Source organism: Dermochelys coriacea, chromosome 19 (genome assembly GCF_009764565.3).
Source record: "Dermochelys coriacea isolate rDerCor1 chromosome 19, rDerCor1.pri.v4, whole genome shotgun sequence".
NCBI lineage: Eukaryota > Metazoa > Chordata > Testudines > Dermochelyidae > Dermochelys > Dermochelys coriacea.
Genome location: NC_050086.2, coordinates 7,421,136 through 7,445,226, shown reverse-complemented (window position 1 = coordinate 7,445,226; position 24,091 = coordinate 7,421,136). Strand labels below are relative to the sequence as shown.

The following is a 24,091-nucleotide window of genomic DNA, read 5'->3' as shown; positions in this document are numbered from 1 at the left end:
GTGGTGCGTGACTGGTCTTGCAACTTACCTGTCAGAAAGTTATTTTTCTGCGGGGAAGCAAATAAATCTGCAGGGGACATGAATTCTGCACACATGCAGTGGCGCAGAATTCCCCCAGGAGCATGGGTTAGACAAGCATCTCTTAGAGGTGGTCTAGGTATACCTAATCTTGTCTCAGTGTGAGGATAATGGATTATAGGACCTCTTGAGATCCCTTCCAACCTTACATTTCTAGGATTCCATGATAACATTTTGGTATCAAAGACCCATCTCCTCCTTCCAACATGACTCTGATTTTGAATCAGAACACAGAACCCACTCTGCTCTGCACTCATACATTTGTGTTGCATTACCTCGAATAGCTCACTGCTGGCTGGTTAGACTGCAGCAGCAGCAGGTCTCTGCAGACACTGCCTAGCACACGTGCATAATATTTTATTATTCATCAGCAGAAAGTTGGCCAAAACTTCCGTTTTCTCTGGAAACTACCTCTCTGGTTTTCTATGCCACTTCAGATTCATGGCATCAGTATCCAAAGGGAGTAACTCAGGGACAAAGAGCTACCTAACTACTACATCTCTCAATGCCTTGGCTCAGGGGTGCAACACATGGAGCTCTGTAAAGCCGCTCAGAGCTGCTTTCATCATTATCACGGACACATGGCCTGCAGAAGCGACACGGCCCAGCATGTGGTGCTCCATCTTGATGTGGGTAGCCAAGCAATGAGATAAGGGTAGCTGAAATCTGCCCCACTCTGTGCATATTAGGTGTGGTCCTGGGGCTCCTGAGAAATCGCCCATGCAGCTCTCAGTTGGGCAATGTATTGGCACTCTGGGTTAAGCAAGTCACTCACCCCTCAGTATCATGCGGACTTTTAACTGGTGTGAGTCTAGGGGCTTTTGTTCTCAATTATGGCCACCCTGGGCTATTCCTCAGATGGCAGAGACCTTTGGGACCATTCTAGTAGAGGGTGACTGGCTTCAAAAATGCAGCTCTGAATTCAGAGCCCTGGGATGCCAGCACACAAGAGGACTAAGGCAATGGGAACAGCTTGGTACCATACACAACACAGCAGGGTGGAACTTGGGCCTTGTCATCATCTGCCAGTCATTTCCCCTCCTCAACACTCCCACCTGTCATGCTGCAGGCTAACCACCCTTGCCATTAGTCATCAGAATGCCTTCAGTTCACACCTTCGCTCAGTCAAACATTTCCCCCACTACTGTATGGATACCACCACCCACAGCAGACCAGGAATCAAACAGAAGCAGGTTAAAGCTGTGCAGACCACTGCCCAAGCATGGCTTTGGCTCAACTGACTCAACACACAGCGCAAATCACATCACCTTCCATCAGCCATGCTCACAGACTAACGCCTTGTCATGTAAACTAGATTTTTAGCCACTGGTGCAAACCCCTAGCGAAAAAGTATTGCATGCTGGAGTAGCATAGTTACGAGGGAAGAAAAAACCCAGTGCCAACAAGGCCTAGATCTGTCCATCTGAACTCTTTTCATCATCAATGAAAGGCATGAAAAGTAACAGATCACAGAAACTGCACTCTGATGGACCCAAACTACCCATATAAAGGCAGGGTTTGTAAATGGGACGAAAGCACCTGAAACATCCGTCCCAGGGAAGGTACACGCACATAGAGACCCTTTGTACTCCAGATCTCACTGCACCCAGACCTGCCCAGTCTTGCTCCTTGAATGGAAGGTGCCGTGGTTGAGATTAATTTTAATAGCAGTTTTTAAAGTACCTCACTGTTATTATGAAAGATTTCTCTGAGTGATTCAACCAGGCATTTACATTCTCACACAGGCTGTCAACTTGAACAATGTCAGGTGTCCTTCCTCCCTGCCCTCCAAGGAGAAGAATCACTGCCACTGAACCGTGGGGTCAATTGCTCCCAGACAAAACGAAAACCCAGGGGGGTCAGAGCCTGTTCATTGACTCTGTGGAACTATAGTCTCATCAGCTGCTCCACCCTGCAGGCCAGATGACACACAACAACCTCAAATATGCTCTAGAATTGTCCACTCTCAAACATTCACGTTCTTAATTCACATTTCATCGAGAATTCACAACTGGAGGAAAGGACTAGTGGAAAACTTGTTCTGGACAGGAGAAGCTGAACTGTTTATCACAAAATGTGGGGGGGAGGGGGGAACGAATGGAAATAAGTGAGAAAACAGGCCCTACGACTCTCCAGTGAGAATGTAACATTCTCTTGCCCAGCCCCCACAGGCAAGCACTGAATGCCATGCTGAAAAAAGGCCATTTTACAGTTTAAACATTAATTTCCCTTCATTGAGCAGGCATCATAAACAGGTTTATTCCCACATGGATTCGGTCACTTTCCACACTGACAATTCCTGCCGAGGTAGCTATTGGCTTTCATTAGCCAGCAAGCCAACCACACTAGCCTAAGTGGGGCTTTTATCTTTGCCAGATGTCCACTAAATAGAGCAATTTACAATTTGAGCATGAAAGCTAACTAATGGGGTGGGGGTGAGCAGTTGCCCATCCCTGGATTAACAACCTTCACTAGTAGGTCTGAGTCAGACTAGAGCAGGCGAAGGTAGCCTTGTGATTTTACATTCCCTTTGCAACATAATAGTCTGTACAAAGTGGTATGGATTTATTCAAATTAAAGTCAAGACTGTGTGGTTCTAGTCCCAGATCTGCCACTGGCTCTCTACAACACTGAACAAGTTCTCTGGGCCTCAGTTTCTCTACCTAACAAGCAGTTTACTGCATTTACCTCACTGTGGTTACAAGGCTTAATTAATGAATACGTGCAATGTACTGAAATCCTCTGATTCCATTATTAGACATCTTTCTGAGAGAATACTCCCAGACGCTGTACAAGGCTTTTATTCCCAGAGCCCTGTTAAGCATAGACACTGGAGCTGCGTTTTCCTCACCTCTGGAATTTCTGAATGGCACCCCTTGAATCAGAGGACTGGAGAATCAATTATATCCCAGTCTCAGCATGCAAAGAGGAAACGGAGGTGTATGCTGTTAGTGCCTGGCTCCTTTGGATGGGACAGTCCCTGTTTCAAGAGACTTGGCTACGAAACTTACAAAACAGAAACATTGTGATAGGAGCCCTGTGGGGCAGAAATCTGGGCTCACGGACAAGTCTATCTCTGCGGGGAAAAATAAAAACCATGCACAACAAGGAGGCCGACGATCTACATCAAAACTGCACACTCATTGCCTGTGCCATACACCCCCAGCAGCTGCCTAAAAGATGCAGACACCAGCTTCAGAAATCCAGGGCCCTCACGTCAGCATCCACACACTCACTAGTGACTGCGTGGGCAGGGCGAACCACCCGCCTTTTAAAGAGCCCTTAAACGAAGCTACCTTAGTGACAGCCCCTCTGGGTGGGAAGTAAATGATTTAGGGTTACCGGTGCCACCCCCTCCTCCCCCAGCTAAGCAGAGCATCTTTGCTGGGACTATCCAAGAGTTTATCTCTGATAAACAAACTGACCAAGCCACACAAAGTGAAACCCTGTTTATAACAGTCACCCACCCATAAAGTGTTTATGGCTTTAGATTCCCACAGACAAGCCCCTGGCTGGCTTTGCGCCATCACCACCTCCCAGAAGATGCTCGCGGGAGGTGTGCGAGCCTACGAGAGAAAGGCAGATCTCAGGGGGCCAGCGTCCACACACACCCCCCCCCCGCGATGATGCAACTGTGTGCGCAGGGCTGAATAATAAAAGGAGAGACAGATCCAGCCAGGGGAGCTGCCCCCCCCCCAATGCCCATTATTCCGGTGAGATACAGGGGGCAGGGGAGAGAGACACCAACAAGCCACCCAGGCTAGCGTCCCTGTAGGAGGCAGGGGCCGAGCTGGGGGCTCCATCCCCAGCCTTTGCCCATTGATCCTCCCAGCTGGGACAGGGCCCATCCCGGGGCAAGGGGCAGGCTGAGCAGCCGGCGGAAACTGCTACATGGAGCCGTGTCCCCGCAGCGGCGCGACTGAGCCTGCGGGAGCGGCCGGCAAAGGCTGCAACAGGCCGGGGCTCCCTCCCCACCCCGCTGGGGGGGGAACAGGCCCTGCGGGGGGGGGGGGGGAACCGGGCCGGGCCCCCCGCTGCCCCCCCCGGGCTCAGGCCACTCGCCCTCTGGATCCCCCAGCCCCGGCTTTCTGGTCCCGGGGCCCCATCGCCCCCCGGCCCCGCTACCTTTGTACCGCTCCAGCACATCCTCGTACGCCTGCACGAACTCCTTCTCCTGGCTGCGGTTGGCCGGCAGCAGCCCGGGCACGTAGCCGGCCATGGCGCTCCCCTGCCGGGCCTCGGCGCGGGCTGGCTGCGGGCAGGCTCCGTCCCGCTCTCCGCGCGCTGCAGCGGCCAGGGCCGGTGTCCGCCGCTCCCGTTTCCGCCGCGCCTCTTCCCTCCGCCCGGCCGGCGGCGGCGGCGGCTCCTCCCGCTGTCAGCCGCGGCTCGGCCCCGGCCCCCGGCCCACCCGAGCGGCGGCGCCACCTGGCGGCCGGCCGGGGAAGTGCGGGGGCAAGGCCGGGCCAGGGGCAGGAGGGGGCGGCGGAGCTGGGGGTCGGGGGCTGCCCAGGAGCCGGGGGTGGTGCTGGTGCTGTGCCCACGGGCCGGGGAAGGACACCAGATCCGGATCAGAACCCGGGAGAGGAGAGAGGCGTCAGATCCGGATCAGAACCCGGATGACGAGAGAGGCGCCAGATCCGGATCAGAATCCGGGAGAGGAGAGAGGCGCCAGATCCGGATCAAAACCCGGTCGAAGAGAGAGGCGCCAGATCCGGATCAGACCCGGGGAAAGGAGAGAGGCACCAAATCCGGATCAGAACCTGGGAGAGGAGAGAGGCGCCAGATCCGGATCAGAATCCGGGAGAGGAGAGAGGCGCAAGATCCGGCTCAGAACCCGGGTGAAGAGAGAGGCGCCAGATCCGGCTCAGACCCGGGGAAAGGAGAGAGGCACCAGATCTGGATCAGAACCTGGGAGAGGAGAGAGGCACCAGATCTGGATCAGAACCCAGGAGAGGAGAGGTACCCGAGCCTGGGAGTTGCCGGTCCAAAACAGTGGGGCCTTGAAAAGGAGACTGAAGGGGATCGGACCGATGGAAGAGAGAAAGGGTTCGGAACCTGAACCTAGGTGGACTCTACTTCTGGAATCAGAAACGGAGATGGAAAAGAACTGGACCAAGATCCAACCGCTGTTACAAGGGTAAATACTGGAACTAAGCTGGAACATACAGCACAGACCAGAACCAAAGTAGGAACTGCAGCCATATAAAAACAAGAACAGAACACGCTCTAGATTGACAAGCACTTTGAGTATCCAGACTCTCAGTGGAGAGTTAAGGAGAAATTATTAGAGGGGCCTGGACCATAACAAAATGCAGAAACGGAGAGAAGGAGTAAGCAGAAAAGAACAGACTTTGGATCAGGGTCAGAGCCTGTGAGTTTGGCTTGAGAAACAGGAGTATTTTAAAGATAGCCTGGCTGAAATCTGAGGGTCAGCGGCTGGGACAGAAAAAAGAGCAGGATCCTAAAGTCATATTAGGGCAGAGTTTCTGTCTGCTAAAAATCCCCAGAGGAACTTGGGTTCAGATTAGCAATTTTCCATTTCCCTACACTTCTTATATAGGCCCGATCCTGCAGTCAGATCCATGTAGGTAAAGCCTTGTGTCTGGGCACAATTCATCCATGCAGATCAAGACATAAACATGCTTAACTTTACATACTGTAGGTGAAACTTTGGCTTCATTGCAGTCAATGGCAAAAGTGGGGGGGGGAAGGCATGGATCAGTGTTCACATTGCACTCCCCATCAGTACCCGGCACATTGCGCATATGCTAAGAAGAATGGCAAAAGCCACACTGACAGCAACAGAACCAGGATTTCACCCTGACAATACTCCCATTGACTTCACTGGAATTACTCACTGGTCAAGCTCCTTGGGGTGAGGACCTTCTGACCTATATGTTTTGTACAGCGCTGGCCACATTTTCAGTGCTTAAAAATAAATAATACCTGCACCAATGGTGTAGTAGTTTTCCATGAAATTGTTCTGCCCCTATTTGTTTAAAATTTACTTTCAGGATTATGGAGCCACCTGCATTAAACAGAAAAATGATGATTCTGGTGATATTTTGCACCCCAGATCTGTGGATCATTCAAGTGACATTTCAACCTTGACAGAACAGGGAACTTTAAGCCAGTTTTGCAGGTATATGCAAATTAAGCTAATAATGGCTCATTAGCAGGCGTGAATGCCTGAACATTAGCACACTGTTCGTGCAACAAACTGGGATTCAGGCTTCCATTCCCTAGCTCAGTGCTTCTTCTGCAAACTTTAACAAGAGGCCACCAATTTTAGGTGATAACCAAACTGAGAAAACTTGGGTCTAACTTTCAAGAGTGCTAAGCACCCAAACATTCATCTGAAGTCAATGGGAGATGTTGGTATTCAGCACCTCTTCAAAAATCAGTTCCATAGTGCCTCAAATTTCATCACCCAAAAATGAGAGGCCAGCTGTGAAAATGTAGCTGCATGCTGCCCAGGACCTTCTTCCAGATGGTTTGTACATAAGCTTGAAGCAGTACCCATATACCTTATCAACTCGAAACATCTGTATTGGCATTGTGTATTCTACAAGTCTTGCCAAAGTGTAATAAGGCATAAGGAAAGCATATTGGTCAGGAGACAGTTTAATAGATCAGGTATCATACCCGCACAGAGTTTCATATTAAATAAGCAGTGTGACAGGTAAGTCCTGTCTGGGATGGCTGGTGCTAAGAACCCAGCATGGCAAAATAAGGAGTGGAGGGAAAACAAGCAGCAGATAATCAATGATTTTCAGTTCTCTGTGTATATAAATCTCCCCACTGTATTTTCCACTGAATGCATCCGATGAAGTGAGCTGTAGCTCACGAAAGCTTATGCTCTAATAAATTTGTTAGTCTCTAAGGTGCCACAAGTACTCCTTTTCTTTTTGCGAACTCCAGTTGAGTGTTTGTTTGGTAGATGGCCTGGTCTTAATAACATTAGCATCTAAATGGTCCAGGTAGGCTTTGAAATTAACACCTCAGTACGATAAATGGGTAAGCAGAGGTCAGATTTGTTGCTGACACTATTATTTACCTTTGAGTCTTGGAAGCTATTTGTGTAACCGAAGAGTGTACACACTAGCAATTGGAAAAACACTAGAGGGGTTGGTTTTGCAAAATCTCCTCGGTCTGGGATTGATTTTGAAATAATTCATCAGTCCAGTTTTGATTTTGCAAAATCAAAAACCAGGATGGGGCGTGAATTCAGATCAGATCATCATTGATGCAAAACCTCCACATTCATCCTTTAAGTTTTGTCCCACAGCCTAATTAGACTAGTATAATATGCAGCAAAACCCCAAAGTCGCAGGATCTCCGAGTTCCTTGTGGCTCTGTTTTTTGGAGCACCCTTGCAAATCTCTGAAACAAGGTTATTGTCACAATGTTTCTCTTCCCACACCATCTGACTAATTCAGCAGGTGTGGAAAGAAAAAGGAAATGCAGCTTGAGCAGCACCTAGTGGGGAAAGTTGGGTGATGCAAGAAAACCCACCCCAGGCTTTAATCTTCACTCAACCACCACCTGCTCTCTGGAGAAGCATGAGTGAACATAGAAGAGAGACAGTTACAAACATCAGAGGTCACTGGGGATTATGGGAGGCATCCAGACAATTCAGAAGGGTTGTCACTGAAACGTGGCCAGGGCACAAGGCGATTGTGGAGGGACTTCTTCACTGGATCCCACATTCCCTCTTTCCTGGTGCTTTTGAGTTTTTGCACTGTAAAGTAAGTGACATTCCTCCTACTCCTTGCAGTAGAAAATGGAACCAACCCAGGCAGCCAGAGATAGGATCTACTCCCACTTTTCCTGGGCACCACCAGCCCCCATCCCATCCCCCGGAAAGATCAGCTCCCACAACCATTCTTGGGCAGCCAAACATGCTGCCCACACCTTCCTCTCCTGACCAAACAAATATGTAATCAAATTCCCTCTTTACCCTAGCAGGCAGGTCTGGATTAACCAATGTGCACTGACTTGCACAGGGCCCCCATCTAAGGGGAGGTCACAACCATGGGGGACCCATCCATGCACAAAAGAACAAAAACAACTGAGGGCCAGGAAGGGGACAGGGCATCACAGGAGGGCTCCGCCTGCATGCTGTGGCCAGCCAGGAACCAAGCCAGCCCCACCCCATGGGACAGGAGCTGCTGCAGAATGAGTGCAGGGCAGGGTCACTCCCCAACTCCCTCCCCGGGCCTCCCACCCACCCACTCCACAGGGCAGGGAAGGTGGGGCCCCCAATTGCCGTAGTGCATAGGACCCCAACATTCTTTAATCTGGCCCTGCTATCAGGGAGTCTGAAGCAATTTGCTTGTCATCACTTGCTCAAGGCAATATCCAATATCCAGGGCATAGATAGAGATGGGCCCATTAGGGACATAGGACTGGAAGAATCAAGAGCAGTCCAATGCTACTGCAAGAAACCCATCACACAATCCACTTCATAAATGAAGAAGAATCATTTTACAACTAGTTGGGTTTATGTCATCATTTCCTTGCACTCCCCCATTTGTCTCTCTGTCTCCATCTGTTGTCTCTTGTCTCATGTGTTGATTGTAAGCTCTTTGGGGCAGGAACCCCGACCCCTTCACTGGGCACCAGGGACTCTTTTGCTAACTGCTGGCCTAGTTCCACACATGCAAGATAATCTCTGATCTGGACTCGTCCTCGCAAAGCTGCGAGGGTGCCATATGGGCTGTTGACCCCTTTCTCCCGTGGATAGGCACTTTGTGGCTGAGTCTGTGCCCCTCCTAGGCAGCTCCACAAACAAAAATCCACCCTGAAATTGCTCCTGACCCCACGTCTCCCACTGGCCAGCAGAGTGCTCCCATCGCCAGGCTGCTCGCCATGCTGGTTTCCGAGATGAGACGGAGGAAATCAGTCTCCTGCCACTAGGCCGGGCCCCGCCCCTTGGCTTGGCTCCACTCGGCTAATCCGTTTTCATATGGCAGACTTTTTCCCTTCTTGTCAGATTCACCACCACCCGGCCGCCAGCCACACCCCCTCATTCTGCCTCTCTGGACAGTTTTGTGCCTTGACAGGAGGAGAAGGTTTCTGCTGGATCCAGACCCCAGCTCCAGAGCTGGGAGTTGGAGAAATCCTGGCGGGTTGTTGGTTTTTTTGCCGCTGTAAGATTTGGCCTTGGCCTTCAGAGACACGCACACCTTGGGACCCGGTGTCCCCGATGGGGGCAGGCAGCCCGAGAGACATTCCCTGCTCAAGGGCTCTGTAACCATGGCAACCAGCAGAAGGGTTACTCAGCCATCTGCGTTACCATGGCAACACGAAAAGCTGCCTTCCACTTCAATCCCTGTGGCTCTTTAAGCCACAGAGCAGACAATTTCCTTTTGCTTTCTGTGTTTGCCATACAGGGAGCATCTCCAAGTGCGCTAATCCTTCCCTCGCAGAGCTGGGTGCCCTGTAATCCCCCCTCGCTCCCAAATTCACTCCCTGCATCTGAAGAAGTGAGGTTTTTACCCACAAAAGCTTATGCTCAAATAAATCTGTTAGTCTTTAAGATGCCACCGGACTCCTTGTTAGAGGCTTAAACCCAGCATGAAACCTCCAAAGCAGCAACACCCCCAGCACTTGATTCATCAGCCCCTGAACCAGCTGAAAGAACAACAACTGCATTTCACATGCTGTGTCCTCAGGGCACTTTGGAAATACGAATGAGTCCTCACCCAGCCCTATCCCTGCCAACGCCTCTTTAGAGATGGAGTAATGGAGGCACAGAGCGGGGACCTGACAAGCCAATGGTCACACAAGCAAGTCAGCGGCAGAGCTGAGAAAAGAACCCAGGAGATCCCAGCCCCAGGTTTGTGTGTCAGACCACACCCCTCTTGCGGGTCTAATCTCCAAGTCCCACCCAATAATGCAATTGTTTCTAAAACTTAAACTTTATTAGTCAGGGAAACTAAACCCTCCATTACGCCACAGAGCAAAAAGGGCAGGAGTAGAAGCAGAGGAAGGGTGAACTTGTGCCTACTCAGATTCCTCAAGTTTGAGTCTAGTGTACAGTAAATCTGCTCTCTAGTGAAAAGAACAGGAGGACTTGTGGCACCTTAGAGACTAACAAATTTATTTGAGCATAAGCTTTCGTGAGCTACAGCTCACTTCATTGACTAACACGGCTGCTACTCTGAAAAATGCTCTCTAGTGGTAGTTCCAATTACAGTGCTTAGCACAAAGAATGATTGTTGGACTACGCTACCCAGAATCCCTTACAGGAGGTTGGGTGTGTCTGCTTTTGCAGAGTGAAAAATAGTGCTGGGTGGATTTTGTTAAGAGGCAAACCTCATGGTTTCTGTGTTTCCTTGCAAAATATTAATCACAGATATGAGTCTTCTCTCATGCAGATTTTACACTAAGCCAATTTTATTTAGTACTTGTGGCACCTTAGAGACTAACAAATTTATTAGAGCATAAGCTTTCGTGAGCTACAGCTCACTTCATCGGATGCATTTGGTGGAAAAAACAGAGGAGAGATTTATATACACACACACAGAGAACATGAAACAATGGGTTTATCATACACACTGTAAGGAGAGTGATCACTTAAGATAAGCCATCACCAACAGCAGGGGGGGGAAGGAGGAAAACCTTTCATGGTGACAAGCACGTAGGCTAATTCCAGCAGTTAACAAGAATATCAGAGGGGTACAGATTGACAGAGCCAGAAGAGTACCCAGAAGTCACCTACTACAGGACAGGCCCAACAAAGAAAACAACAGAACGCCACTAGCCATCACCTTCAGCCCCCAACTAAAACCCCTCCAACGCATCATCAAGGATCTACAACCTATCCTGAAGGACGAGCCATCGCTCTCTCAGATCTTGGGAGACAGACCAGTCCTTGCTTACAGACAGCCCCCCAATCTGAAGCAAATACTCACCAGCAACCACACACCACACAACAGAACCACTAACCCAGGAACCTATCCTTGCAACAAAGCCCGTTGCCAACTCTGTCCACATATCTATTCAGGGGATACCATCATAGGGCCTAATCACATCAGCCACACTATCAGAGGCTCGTTCACCTGCGCATCTACCAATGTGATATATGCCATCATGTGCCAGCAATGCCCCTCTGCCATGTACATTGGCCAAACTGGACAGTCTCTACGTAAAAGAATGAATGGACACAAATCAGACGTCAAGAATTATAACATTCAAAAACCAGTTGGAGAACACTTCAATCTCTCTGGTCACTCGATCACAGACCTAAGAGTGGCTATACTTCAACAAAAAAGCTTCAAAAACAGACTCCAACGAGAGACTGCTGAATTGGAATTAATTTGCAAACTGGATACAATTAACTTAGGCTTGAATAGAGACTGGGAATGGATGAGTCATTACACAAAGTAAAACTATTTCCCCATGGTATTTCTCCCTCCCACCCCACCCCCCACTGTTCCTCTGATATTCTTGTTAACTGCTGGAATTAGCCTACCTGCTTGTCACCATGAAAGGTTTTCCTCCTTCCCCCCCCTGCTGTTGGTGATGGCTTATCTTAAGTGATCACTCTCCTTACAGTGTGTATGATAAACCCATTGTTTCATGTTCTCTGTGTGTGTGTATATAAATCTCTCCTCTGTTTTTTCCACCAAATGCATCCGATGAAGTGAGCTGTAGCTCACGAAAGCTTATGCTCTAATAAATTTGTTAGTCTCTAAGGTGCCACAAGTACTCCTTTTCTTTTTGCGAATACAGACTAACACGGCTGCTACTCTGAAACCAATTTTATTTATTTATTTGAATCAACAACCCCTAGCAAAATGGCAGTTTTCACATCAAAACATGCAACCTTTTGGCATTTCAGTCTTCACTGGAAAGAAGTGCTGAAATCACAAATTCTGAAAATGTTGAGATGTATGCTCTTGGGTCCCAGTGCAGCAAAGCACTTAAAGCACATGCTTAAAGTTAAGATCATTGAAGTCAATGGGAGTACTCGTGCTTAAAGTTATGCATGTGCTTAAATCAGTGGTCCCCAAACTGTGTGGCGTGCCCCCCTACGGGGGCGCAGAGGAATGTCCAGGGGGCTGCAGCAGGGCCCAGGTCATGCCCCCGAGGGGGCGGGTAGGGAGCACCACCCAGCCCCATTACACTAAGGTTGCCAATTCGGTGGATGTGTTCCTGGAGGTTTTATCACATGACATAATCTTTAATTCCCGGAGACTCCAGGACAATCCTGGAGGGTTGGCAGCCCTACTGCAGCCCCATCCCCAGTCCCAACCCCCAGCCACAGCTACCGCTCTTGGCCCCCAGCGGCTGCTCCCAGCCCAGGGAGGTGCAGACTCATTCTGTTACTGCTAAGGGGACACATCACTGGCTTAAGTGATTTGCTGCACTGGGACCCAAAATAGGACCATGAAGTCTGAACGGAACTAAGTGATCACTCACTTCACTCAGCTGTAGTCTCTGAAGACTGTTTTCCTCTTAAGGAATCTTCCCCTAGAATCTGAGGCCCTTAATTTTTTTAAGAACCTTTCCGGTTCATCTTTGAAAGCACATGGGCCGTGGCAGGCAAATTATAACACTAACTAAAAGCTTGCTTTACCTTAATGCTTTAATCAGCGAGGGTAATTAACACTGTATTCCGGTATTGTGCACTGCTACATTTATGGCTGTGCCTCCCACAGGGGCGGAGGTTTTAAATTCAGGAGCTTATGATGGCACAAGGCAGCTCTTCATGCATTGATGCTGCCGTCCTTGCAGCTAAATCTCTGAATGGCTTGTGTGCCCGCTGAGTAATGAAATAAGACAACGTCCATGACAAGCAAAATAACAACCACCCTGACAGATTTTCATTTAAACCAGCTCCTCTGGCTGCTCACAGCAGAGACAAGAAATATCAGCTCTTTTCATATGAATTCTCTCCCTCCCTGCCTGTGGAAACCTGGCTCGCTCATCCTGCACTGCCACTCCCAGCAAGGAACAGGCAAGACCGTCTGTCCCTTTAGGACAGGCCAGATTTGCTGTTTGCCTTCCATTAGAAAGCAAGCTCTGATTTTAAAGGTGTATATGGAAATAGACTTATAGACAACTGAATTAAAAACAGTCACAAGGAAATGAAAAAGCTTTGTTTACTAGCTGGCTTTTTTTAATTCCACCTTGGGCATCTCACAGCTGTTCAAAAGCTGCCATCTCCCTAACTCTAGGCAGAATCTGCATTTCACCAACCAGCAAAGAATAATCAGATTTATTCCCACATCCCTGGGGCTCGCATTAAACCAGTTTCTTTAATGTTTGTTAATTAAAAATTAATTTTGCTGTGGAAGGTGAGTGTATTGAAATGGCTTCAACCAAGCCACTCGGATAAAGATTAAAACTGAACTTCGGAATGACAAAGAAGTCCAAATGTCACTGTGAATGTGGATGAAACAAGGACCCTTGGAAAATGCCAGCAGTGCCTCTCGTGTATTTGCCCAACTGCTGCCCTTGTTTGTCTTTAGGATTGGTCTTCTCAGTCTCAGCCCCACTCCCTGCACGTAGATATTGAGCTACATTCTGCTCTCTGGGTTAGATTCACAAATGTACTTTGGTCATGCAATGCTTAGCACTGCAACTCCTAACTGCTAGGTGCCACTGCCACCTCGTGCAATCCTCATCCCAGAGTCAGAACATAAGAATAGCCATGCTGGGATAGACCTATGGTCCATCTAAACCGATATCCTGCCTCTGACAGTGGCCAGCGCCAGATGCTTCAGAGGGAATGAACAGAACAGGGCAATTTTATCGAGTAATCCATCCCCTCTCATCCAGTCCCAGCTTCTGGCAGTTGGAGGTTTAGGGACACCTGGAGCATGGGGTTGCAACCCTGACCATCTTGGCTAGTAGCTGTTGATGGACCTGTCCTCCATGAACTTATCTAATTCTTTTTTGAACCCAGTTATATTTTTGGTCTCCACAACATCCCCTGGCAATGAGTTCCACAGGTTGACTGTGCATTGTGTGAAGAAGTATTTCCTTTTGTTTTAAATCTGCTGCCTATTAATTTTATCAGGTGACCACTAGCTCTTGTGTTATATAAAGGAGTAAATAACACTTCCCTATTCATTTTCTCCACACCATTCATGATTTTAGACCTCTTTCATATCCCCCCTTAGTTGTTTCTTTTGAACCTGAGCAGTCCCGATCTTTTTAATCTCTCCTTGTCTGGAAACTGTTCCACACCTCCAATCATTTTTGTTGCTCTTCTCTGCACCTTTTCCAATACTAATATATCTTTTTGAGATGGGGAGCCCAGAACTGCACGCAGTATTCCAGGTGTGGGTGTACCATAGATTTATATTTCGGCATTATGATATTTTCTGTCTCATTAACTATCTCTTTCCTAATGGTTCTTAACAGTCTGTTCGTTTTTTTGACTGCTGCTCCATGTTGAGCGAATGTTTTTAGGGAACTATCCACAATGACTCCAAGATCTCTTTCTTGAGTGGTAACTGCTAGTTTAGACCCTATCATTTTATAGGTCCTCAGGCTCCAAATACAATGCATGGGGAGAGTTAGGCATCTAACAAAGCTATTCCCAGAAGCCAGCAAGCTGAACGGGGAGCCACCTAAGCTACCCAGGAAAGAAATGCAGAGGAAAGGGGCAAGACTCACAAAGATACCTAACTCCCATTGACTCCTGACTGACAGGCCAGAGATAGTGTCTCTCCCACCAGTTGGGATTCAAAGCTGTGAACCCTCTTCCGGAGTCAGTCGCCTCAGCCAGGTCAGACCTTTCTTGCAAGAGAGCCCTCAGCCCACTGCAGGGTGCTTGGGGCCAGCACCTGGGAGATGGGAGACACAGATTAAAATCCCAACTCCGCCTGATTTAGAGCAGAGACTTGGACCTGGGTGAGCGTCCTAGCTACCAGGTTATTGGCTCTAATGGGGCAGTCTGCCCCAATCTCTCCTCTGGGAGTTGTTCCACTTTGTCTAAATAATTCCATATTACTGGGTGAGAGAGTGACTGACTCTGTAGCCAGGGCACTCACCTGGGAGATGGGAGCCCTGGATTCAAATCCCTGCTCCAAATCCTACAGCGTCTCCAACACCCCAGGGGAGTGCTCAAAGCACTGAGCTAATGGGTATTTGGGGCCTGCCCCCCACTGTCTTTTGTGCAAGGCTCACTCCTGTAGGCGTGCACTGAGCCCCAATCAGGCCCTGCCAGTGACATAGGTTGAGGAAGAACGCCTAGTTTGAGAATGCTCCTGCAGGGGCTTCCAGCAATTTGTTAGCTGTGGGGCAGAGTCAGGACTTGGGCAGTTTTGTTCCCTCCTACCAGTGGAAAATTAGGCACCGGGGGACTTCAGGCAGCAGCTGAGCAGTGGCTTTGAGATTGTCAGTAGTGCCTAAGAGTTGGACTTCGGCACCTAACGAGGCAGTTAGGCCCTAAGTATATTCATGTCTCTAGCCCCCCAGTTAGTCCACTGTAAATCCAGAGCTATTCCCAGGCAGTCAGTCTCTGAAGTTACTCCACACTGATACCAGCAAACCTGAAATCAGAATATGGCCCACGGGCTGAGCAAGTCCAAACAGGTTTAGGATCAAAGAGTCTTTTCAATCCAAAGTGGAGCATTCGCTGCCATGAGCACGAGAATATGCCAAGCCCCTGAAACAAGACAGAGCAGCCTGCCCTCAGGAGCTAATTGTAAAGGACATTAGGCTCTAAATCTGTCTCGTCTGGAGAACCCACAAGAAGCCACTCCCAGCCACACCTCCACAGATAGGTACCAGAATCCTTTGTTCTACTCTGTGTGGGCGCTAAGGTTTACAAGCCACTCATGTGACCAGATGCTGTCAGGTGGGCACCTGAAAGCTCATCGCCTTCAGTGGAATGTCAAGGTGCACAGCACCACCCAGGAAGCCCGACAGCACCTGAGCAAAAACGCTTCAGAGGAAGAGCGGAGAAGAGGAATGGGAACAGATTCACCCATGCACCTCAAGTGCTGGGGACAGCCCTGAGACCTAATGGCTGAGAACTGCCGCACTCAAGGCTCCTGTCAAGTCTTTAAACAATAATCGTGCCCTCCCTCCACCCGGAAAGACATTTACAAAAATGTGACTAACAAGCAGTAAACAAAGTGACACAAAGTCTGTGGTCCACTCAGCACAGAAGCAGTTTCCACCCCTAAGATTGTCTCCTAGCATCTCCTGCCCATTGCCCAGTCCCCTACCCATCAAAGCAGGTTGTCATTTTGTTGTGTTTCAGCTCACTGGGGCAGCGACTGTCCTTTTATTTCACAGATCCATAGATTGTAAGGTCCGAATGGACCATTATGATCACCCCTTTGTCTGACCTCCCACCTAGCACAGGCTTGAGAATTTCACCCAGTGATTCCTTCTGCCAGCCCAATACTCTGTGGATGAACTAGAGTATATCTTTTAGAAAGACATACTGTCTCTTTGCAGAGACTTCAAGTGACGGAGGATCCACCTCATCCCCGTAAAGTATCATGCACAGTGACTGCGTTAGAGACAGTACATAATAATCATACTCTGTGCAGCTACAGCATCTGCTATCTAAGTGCTCTATGAATAATGATGAATTAAACCTCATGGCACCCAACATGAGCTGGGGCCATATTAAGATCCCCCTTTTACAGACAGGTTAACAGCACAGAGCTAAAGTGACATGCTCAAAGACACAGCAAGTCTATACTAACAGCTGGGAAGAGAACCTGACTGCTGGTCCCCTGCTGTTGGAGCCCTGTGACACCACCTTGCTTCATTAACAGAGGCATCTGGTATGGAGAGTGAGCCACGCCCTGAGTCTGCCCTGACACCGGGTTGGCTGATGGACTGCTCTTTGTAATCCGTTCTCTGCTTCCTGCAGCATGGGGAACAGAGCGACAGTTCCAAGGCCCAGATTGTTTCCGGAGTTGGTCTCTGTGCTCCCTAACAGAGAACAGGACAAGGGAGCAAGGCGGAGATGGGGAAGGCAATGGAAGAGAGAAGAAGAAAAGAGAACAAGGAGGAGGAGAGGTGGATACAGAAGGCAAGAGGACACAAGTAGCAAGTAGTTGTGTTGTTCCTGAACCCAGAAATTCTTTTGGCCCAGACACTCATTCACTCCCCACTGATACCACCTGTGAAAGCCACAGAATCCAGTATTTGATCCAGGACAATTCTGCCTTCATCTTGTGACCCACCACAGCTGTAATACATCCCCGCTGTGCTCTCTTGGGTGGCTCAGGGTGTACTTATCCCACTGGCGATGAATACAAGCTGCTGTTGGCAGACTAAAGGACTGGAATCCATACAATTGCAGGGGGAGAGTTCTGTATTTCAGGGAGCTGATTCAACACCCCCTCCTCAAATAACTAACCCAGGGATCCCAATCATTGGTGGGGGCGGATAGGGACATAGCCGCATCCTGGCACCAGTAATCTCCTTGAGAAATGAGAATGGGCTTCGTTAATGACAGGCAGCTGTCTTTATAGTAATGTCTTATTAGCTCCACCCTGATTGTACCAAGAGGTGCTCACTCTCACTGAAATAGCTACAAAAAAATTCCCTCCGATATCTGTCCCGGGTCACAGTCCCGAGTGTGGATGGAAACCCAGGTGTCTGACACCATTCCAAACTGGCACCCATCCCAGGAAGATGTGGAGGTCACATCTCCTCGTGCTTTGGTGCAGCCTCCAGCAAAGATCCCAATAAATAATGTAAAAACCCAAATCAATATTTCAACACATTTTCAAATCCAGTGACATGAAACTGCTTCTGACTCTTTCTTCCCCATTAAGTGCGGTCTAGCTGCAACTCACAAGTTATTTTTAATGTGAAATCTGCATAAAAGAAGATTATATGACATTCCCTTTCCTTTAATCATGGGCTAGATCTACCCAGCATGATGACAGACCCCGGCATCACAGAATGGAAGGAAAGATCAGAGCAAAGTCACAGCTGGGGAAATAGCAGCATTTCTCATCTCTTCAGCTGGGACCCAAATCAGGGCAACCCTCAAATCCACTGTGAATGGCAGGCGCTCGTCATCTTGCAGGAGGAATCAGCACTCTGCAGGACCAGATTTTTATTTCACATTGTAGGGAAGCAGATCAGGAACACAGCGCTAGGCAGAATCCAATCCTGAGTGGTGCTGAGTCCACTCAATTGTGGCTGCTCAGCGCCCCCCAGAATCAGAGCCACACTTTGCATCCTTTTTTCCAGCCATTTTCATAATCCAGCCTCCAAGGTCAATGTTTCTAGGACAGGGCTTTCCCACACCCCCGCCATTTGATTTTACCTCCCATCCCAGGAATTATCGTTTTAATTGGCCGGTTCCTCCTGCCAGGGACCCCCATGCACCTGAACAGCATTTGCAAACAAAATGACAAACTCACACCAGGAAGCAGCCTTCCGATGGGGCTGGGGGATTTCCCTGATTGGCAGGCTGCATCTCCCTCCCCAGAACAGAGATGGATTAACTCTTTCTGTTCCCCTAGGGCTGTTGAGTCTCATTATTCATTATTCGTATTACCATAACACCACGTGTAGCTGGTCGAAACTAGGAATTTTCATTTGGCAGTAAAATTTGAAACTTGAAATTTCCCACCCAACGGAAATGGGCATTTTTTTTTCATTTTTGGAAATTTTTCTTTAGAAAAAAATTCAAAATTTAATTTCAAGATAAAATGTTCATTTCAAAACAAAATTTCACATTTTTTTCCATGGGAAATTTTGTCTAAATCAATAAACAAAAATCTTCCAATCAGATCATGGACCAGAGCCGGATTGTTCTAGGCGCTGTACAGACACAGATCAGAGATGGTCTCTGCTTCAAAGTGTCCACCATCTAAGGCTGACATTAAAGCATGGTTCTATCCTGGACCCCACTTTGCCTTACAGGGGGACAAGGTTGGCAAGAGCCAAATGGAAGTGATTTTATTTTAACTTGGGGGTATTTTAGACCCTTCCTCACTGGATGTGAGGAATAAGCTCCACCCCTTGTTAATGACATCAAAGAGGGAGTCCCCTAGGGTTTCCTCATGGCAGCTGCTGTTTTCAGAGAGACAATCAGCAGCAGACCCTTAAGGCCAACATGTGACACACACACACCTCGAGGCACCCCTCCTGCTCCTTCCCATCCCCAAGAGATAGGTAGGGCAGGTGGGTGGGACGGAGTCACTTTCCCAGCGTGGGGAGAAAGGACTGGAGGGTGGGGCTAATCAGACATAGACCAAAATGACTTGTGACTTTTGGAGCCCAACCTGAGACACCTGCAAGGGGCCTGGTTTTCAGGGAAAGGTGCTCAGCACTTTCTTCAAAGCAAGACACCCTTCAAGGTGTCTCGATCTGCTGCTCCAGAATCACCAATCACTTGGGACAATCTCAGTCCTACTTTCCATTTTCTCTCCCCTTCCAATAGCAGATCAAAGGACCATCGAGCAGGGAGGGGAGAACCTGGCACCTACCCTGCCAGCGGAGGGGGGTGTGGGAGACCAAAGGCTCTGGCAGCTGTTTTTTTTTTCCCCCAGGCAATGAAACCATTCCCCCTCACCATACAGCTCAGGTTGTTTACCCCCCAGCACCACACCCCGGCAGGCAGATATCTGGAAAAGGCCAAGCCCTACTGCTGCTGTAGGGCTAACTTCTCTAGTAGCTGAGCTGCCTCCGTCCTGCTGCTGCCATGAGAAGACACTAGGGGGCTCCCTCTCAAATGTCAGCAGCAGCGGGGCAAGGGCTTAACCCTCAGACCAGGAGTGGAGCAGGGTCCCCCACAAACGCCCTAAAAAAATGTAATAGTTACCCCCATATTGGGCCGTCCCTGACTCTAACTCTTTGTATTTTTTATAAGTGAAGGTCCAGGGAGAAGCAGACATATCAGATCCTCTCCCCGGCCTGCTCGAACCCCCTGCAAGATACAGGACATGGGTGCAGAATTAGGGCCAGAAATTCAGGCATCTGCACAAATGTATTGGACACTGTCTGGGTGACATGAGATCAGCCCATAGGCTGCACTGCACATTGTGCCCAGTGCATGTGAGCAGCCAGTGGGCTCCATCGGATGCAATGTCTGGTGACCAGAGACCGGCCCACAGCCCCAGGGGACATAGTGTCCCAGGGATGTGAAAGCAGCCAGAGGATCACAGCAAAATCCATGACTGAATCAAATTGGAATGAAATCAGAAACCTTCTGAACCACAAATCCCTCCCTGGGTCAGGGCATGGACTTCAGGGGACCTCTTCCACCAGGGATCCATTCAGCCCTTTATTTGCTTATTTACTCATTTGGACTCAAACCAAGAGAAATGTTCCTGGTGCCCTGCCACCAATTAAACATATGGTCAAAAGGATACAAACAAAACAGCAACAAACCCTACCCATAGAGAACCAGCCAGCAGGAAAACCACTGCATGCCCACCCTCTGACTACCAGCTGTCTAGGCCCCTGCCCACACTGATGGGTGGGTAGTTTCCACCACTGCCCCCAAGGATGCCCCCTGAGCCACTACAAATGTTTCGATTCCTCCAATCCCCTTGCAAATGGCTCAGTTTGAACACCATCAACTGTGCATTTCATTTCACGTTCACTTGCCATGGACACCCAGCTCCATGTGACCCGACAGACCAAGTAATTGTCATGAAACCATGATGCTGCATCTCAGAGTCTGGGTCTTTGAGTCATGGAGGAGGCTGGCTCAAATACTCGGGTTTTGAATGAAGGGATGGGTGGCTACTTTATCCCAAGAAACAGCATTTTTTCCTCCATACCCCCCTGTTCATTTAATTTCATCACCAGACTCATGGCCCAGGGCTGAACGAGAGAGTGAAAGGGCTCTTCCAATCAGTGGGGGCATTGAAGGACCATCATCATCTCCTAGCATCTCTGCAGTAGAGTGCTTGAGCACTCTACCAGCCACGGAACTGAGGCTGTGTCTACACTGGCAAATGGGATACATGATTCCCTAGTGGAGATGCCCCACCAATGGCAGAAATGGTGGAAGATAGAGGGTAGACAGGGGCACATGCAGGCTTAGGTACTGAATTATCTAAACTGGCTTTGTAGTGAAAATACTTGAGACCCAGGTACATAACATCTTCCACCACTGACACAACCCCACAGTGGTAAAGACGCCGATGGCCTGTCTACAGTATGGCTTCCACTGCTGGTGGAACTGCACAGATGGTGAATGACAAGGTCCCGTTTCTTCCAGAGCACAGAAGGCTTGAGAGACCTCAGGTCACTTCTGAACATGGGCCTCTTGTATCACCCTACACCGTGGCACTACCACGCACAGCAGCTAGGTTTCACTCCCTTTCGTTTAAATGAGGGAGCCAGTCCAGTGCTCTAGTGGCAGCACAAACCTGAATCTGGGTCCCTCACCCCCAGGGCTTGCAGGAGGCTTGGAGCGCTACAGAGAAGCACAATCAGTCCTATGGGAGTGGGGCACTTGGGATGGCCCTTAGGCAGCCGTTCTGGGCTGATGCAAGGAGCGGCTTGGATGAGCTCTAAAAGAAGGCATATCTGACCTTCCATGGAAGGATGGTGGCCTCATGCCGAGATTCAGGGGACAATTATAAAGGGAACAATAGAGACATGGCTTTAATTCCTAGGTACTGCATATTTCCTTACCAGCTACTCTGACAACGGCTCTCTCTGCTGGATCCAGCACTGAATCCTGGCTCTTCCGCTTCTTCTGCTCATGCAGGGGTAAATTCCAGGGTAAGGTGTCGCCTGGGGGACAAGGAGACTGACTTCCCGACCTCTCGCTTCTGTAGGACCTCTCGCTTCGGCACGACCTCTCGCTCCGGCACGACCTCTCGCTGAGGGTCTCTTCATCAGAGGAAGACATGGCCCACACGATAGGGATCCGCTATTCTTCAAGGACAGCGATCTGTGGGTGGATAAAACAACGCATGAAGTTCAGCTCCATGGGAAGATACTAGTAACCTTCTCTTGATGTCCCAAGTGGTCCTACCAATACGTGGCCATTGGGTGGCTCAGGGTGTTGGCACTGCAATGGGCATCCTTTCCAGTCCAAGCCACCTGTTCCAGTTTGACACAGGCAGGTAATGAGTGCTGAGCACTTACGACCTAATGGCTGTTCAGAAATTAGTTGGCGTGGGCCCCCACTCAGGGTCCCCGTGGAAATGGCATGGATGTTGGCAGTTTCAGCAGAAAAGAGCAAAGGCTGAACTAGGCCTGGAGACTCTGAGAGATGTCGCTCCAGGGCAGGTTTAAGGCAGGATGGTGCGAGTATACGTTTACGCTGCTATTGCATGTGATGTGTCTGTTCCGGGCATGAACAGCCCTTCAACCTTCCTCAACTCTCAGGACACCACCAAAAGCCCTAGCAGCACAGAGCTGCCCCCAAACCAGGCAGGAGGGTAACAGCTTGAGGGTTTTCACACCACTGTCCAGACAACGCCAACTGGAATGGCAGCTCCCTCAAAGCAGACACCTGTCAAGAACAGCCAGAATTCCAGCAGCGTGCGCTTCCTCACACCAGTGCCAACTAGAGTCTGCCACAGGGCGACCTGCCTCAGAGGTTGGCCCTGCAGTGCTAAGCAGAACAATCACCATGGGAGTGTACTCAGAACAGTGCCCTGAAGTGCCAGCTACGACTCCTGGCCTGCAAACTGCCCCCCAGAAGTTGTAAGCTTCCTCACAACAGTGCCCTGCCAGTGTTGTGTAGCTCTCCCGGCCTATGAACCTCCCCCTAGAAGCTGTGAGCTTCCTCACAGCAGTGGCCTGTCGGTGCTAACCAGAACAGCAGCCTCGTGATCTTTCTCACAGCAAAGCCCTACACCATTGCCTCAGTTTGCCATTTTCTGTTACAGGATGACTTCAATCCAGGGCTCTGCATAGGAAGTACAACAGCATCATCTTGTCTTGGCCCCCAAAATATAAGTTGGTATCATTGGAGCTCTATGCACCTTGCTCAGTTCAACAAAGCAAACTCAGATTTTTTTTAAAAAAAATCTGACAAGAAGAAGGCTTAAAGTCTAAACAACTAAGAAATAGCCATTGTCCCCAGTCTGCCCCAAAGTGTGAGCAGCTGTAAAAATCCACTTTATTAAACATTATAGGAAGAAATTGGTAGCGGCTTCCTAACCTAAGTGGTGAGCGAGTCTGTGCAATGGACCTTCAGAGAGCAAATAAGCACTTTGCCATAAGACATATTTTAAACAACTCATATTTCATTCTCTAGAACCATGGGGAAAAAAATGTGCCTGACTCCTAAAATCTGTAATGGAGGAGACGCTGCCTCTATGGAGGACAGTATTAGCCCTAGCAGTAGTATGTAATCAGCGAAACAGGAACAAAGAGAACAAAAATCCAGAGAAATAAATAATGTCATGAGTCATTCACCTCCCAATGATAAGCAATTTTTTTTTTTGCTGTTTATCCTCTACAATATGGACCTGCCCATGTATGTACTGTCCGCCTGCATCTGCCATGCTAAGAGAAATAGAGGGAAAATGTCTCTTCTCCCCATTTGCTTGGGAGCACACCCACATCAGGGGCAGCCAGGAATAAGGACTGAAAGCCCTGTTTGCATAGCAGGGGAAGGAGGTTGCTTTTCTGGGCGGAGAGGATGAGGCGGTAGCGGGGGTTACCCGCGGAATAGCGGGGCGATCATTACTATGATTTGTGCCGGCAATCGAGCAGGTGCCAGGAGGGGAGCAATGTGCCTGGCTTGCAATGGGTTCGGTGCATACCACGGGAAGATCGGGCCAGGGGACAGGCTGCGTCTGCGGAAAGCCCCCTCCCCACCCATTCCCCAATCCACCCCCCCCCCACTCCCCAGCCTCGTCAGCTGCACATTATCGACGGCAAAGCCATCGACCTGCTGGTCCCCCGCGGCAAAGGACCGAGCCCCGCAAACGCCCAGGACCTGCCGGGGAGAGGAGCCCGCCCGCGTCCCACCGCTTGCAGGACTTACCCCCGCCCTCGGCGGCGGCCTCCCCGGTCAGCGCCCCGCTCCGCGCCCGGCCCCTGGGGCGCTCACCCGGCAGTGGCTGGCTCCGGGGCGCTGCCAAAGCAGGAT

The 24,091-nt window shown here is 49.5% G+C and overlaps 1 protein-coding gene across 1 annotated transcript in view; it reads right to left on the bottom strand.

The window, feature by feature from the left end:
- MACF1 (microtubule actin crosslinking factor 1) overlaps positions 1-21,907 on the bottom strand; it is a 259,982-nt gene extending 238,075 nt beyond the window's left edge. Inside the window, 1 exon segment of the mRNA XM_038377247.1 lies at positions 21,673-21,907. Within this exon segment, the coding sequence (XP_038233175.1) occupies positions 21,673-21,892 (220 nt within the window). The 5' untranslated portion in view covers positions 21,893-21,907.
- Between the last annotated feature and the right edge of the window lie 2,184 nt (positions 21,908-24,091).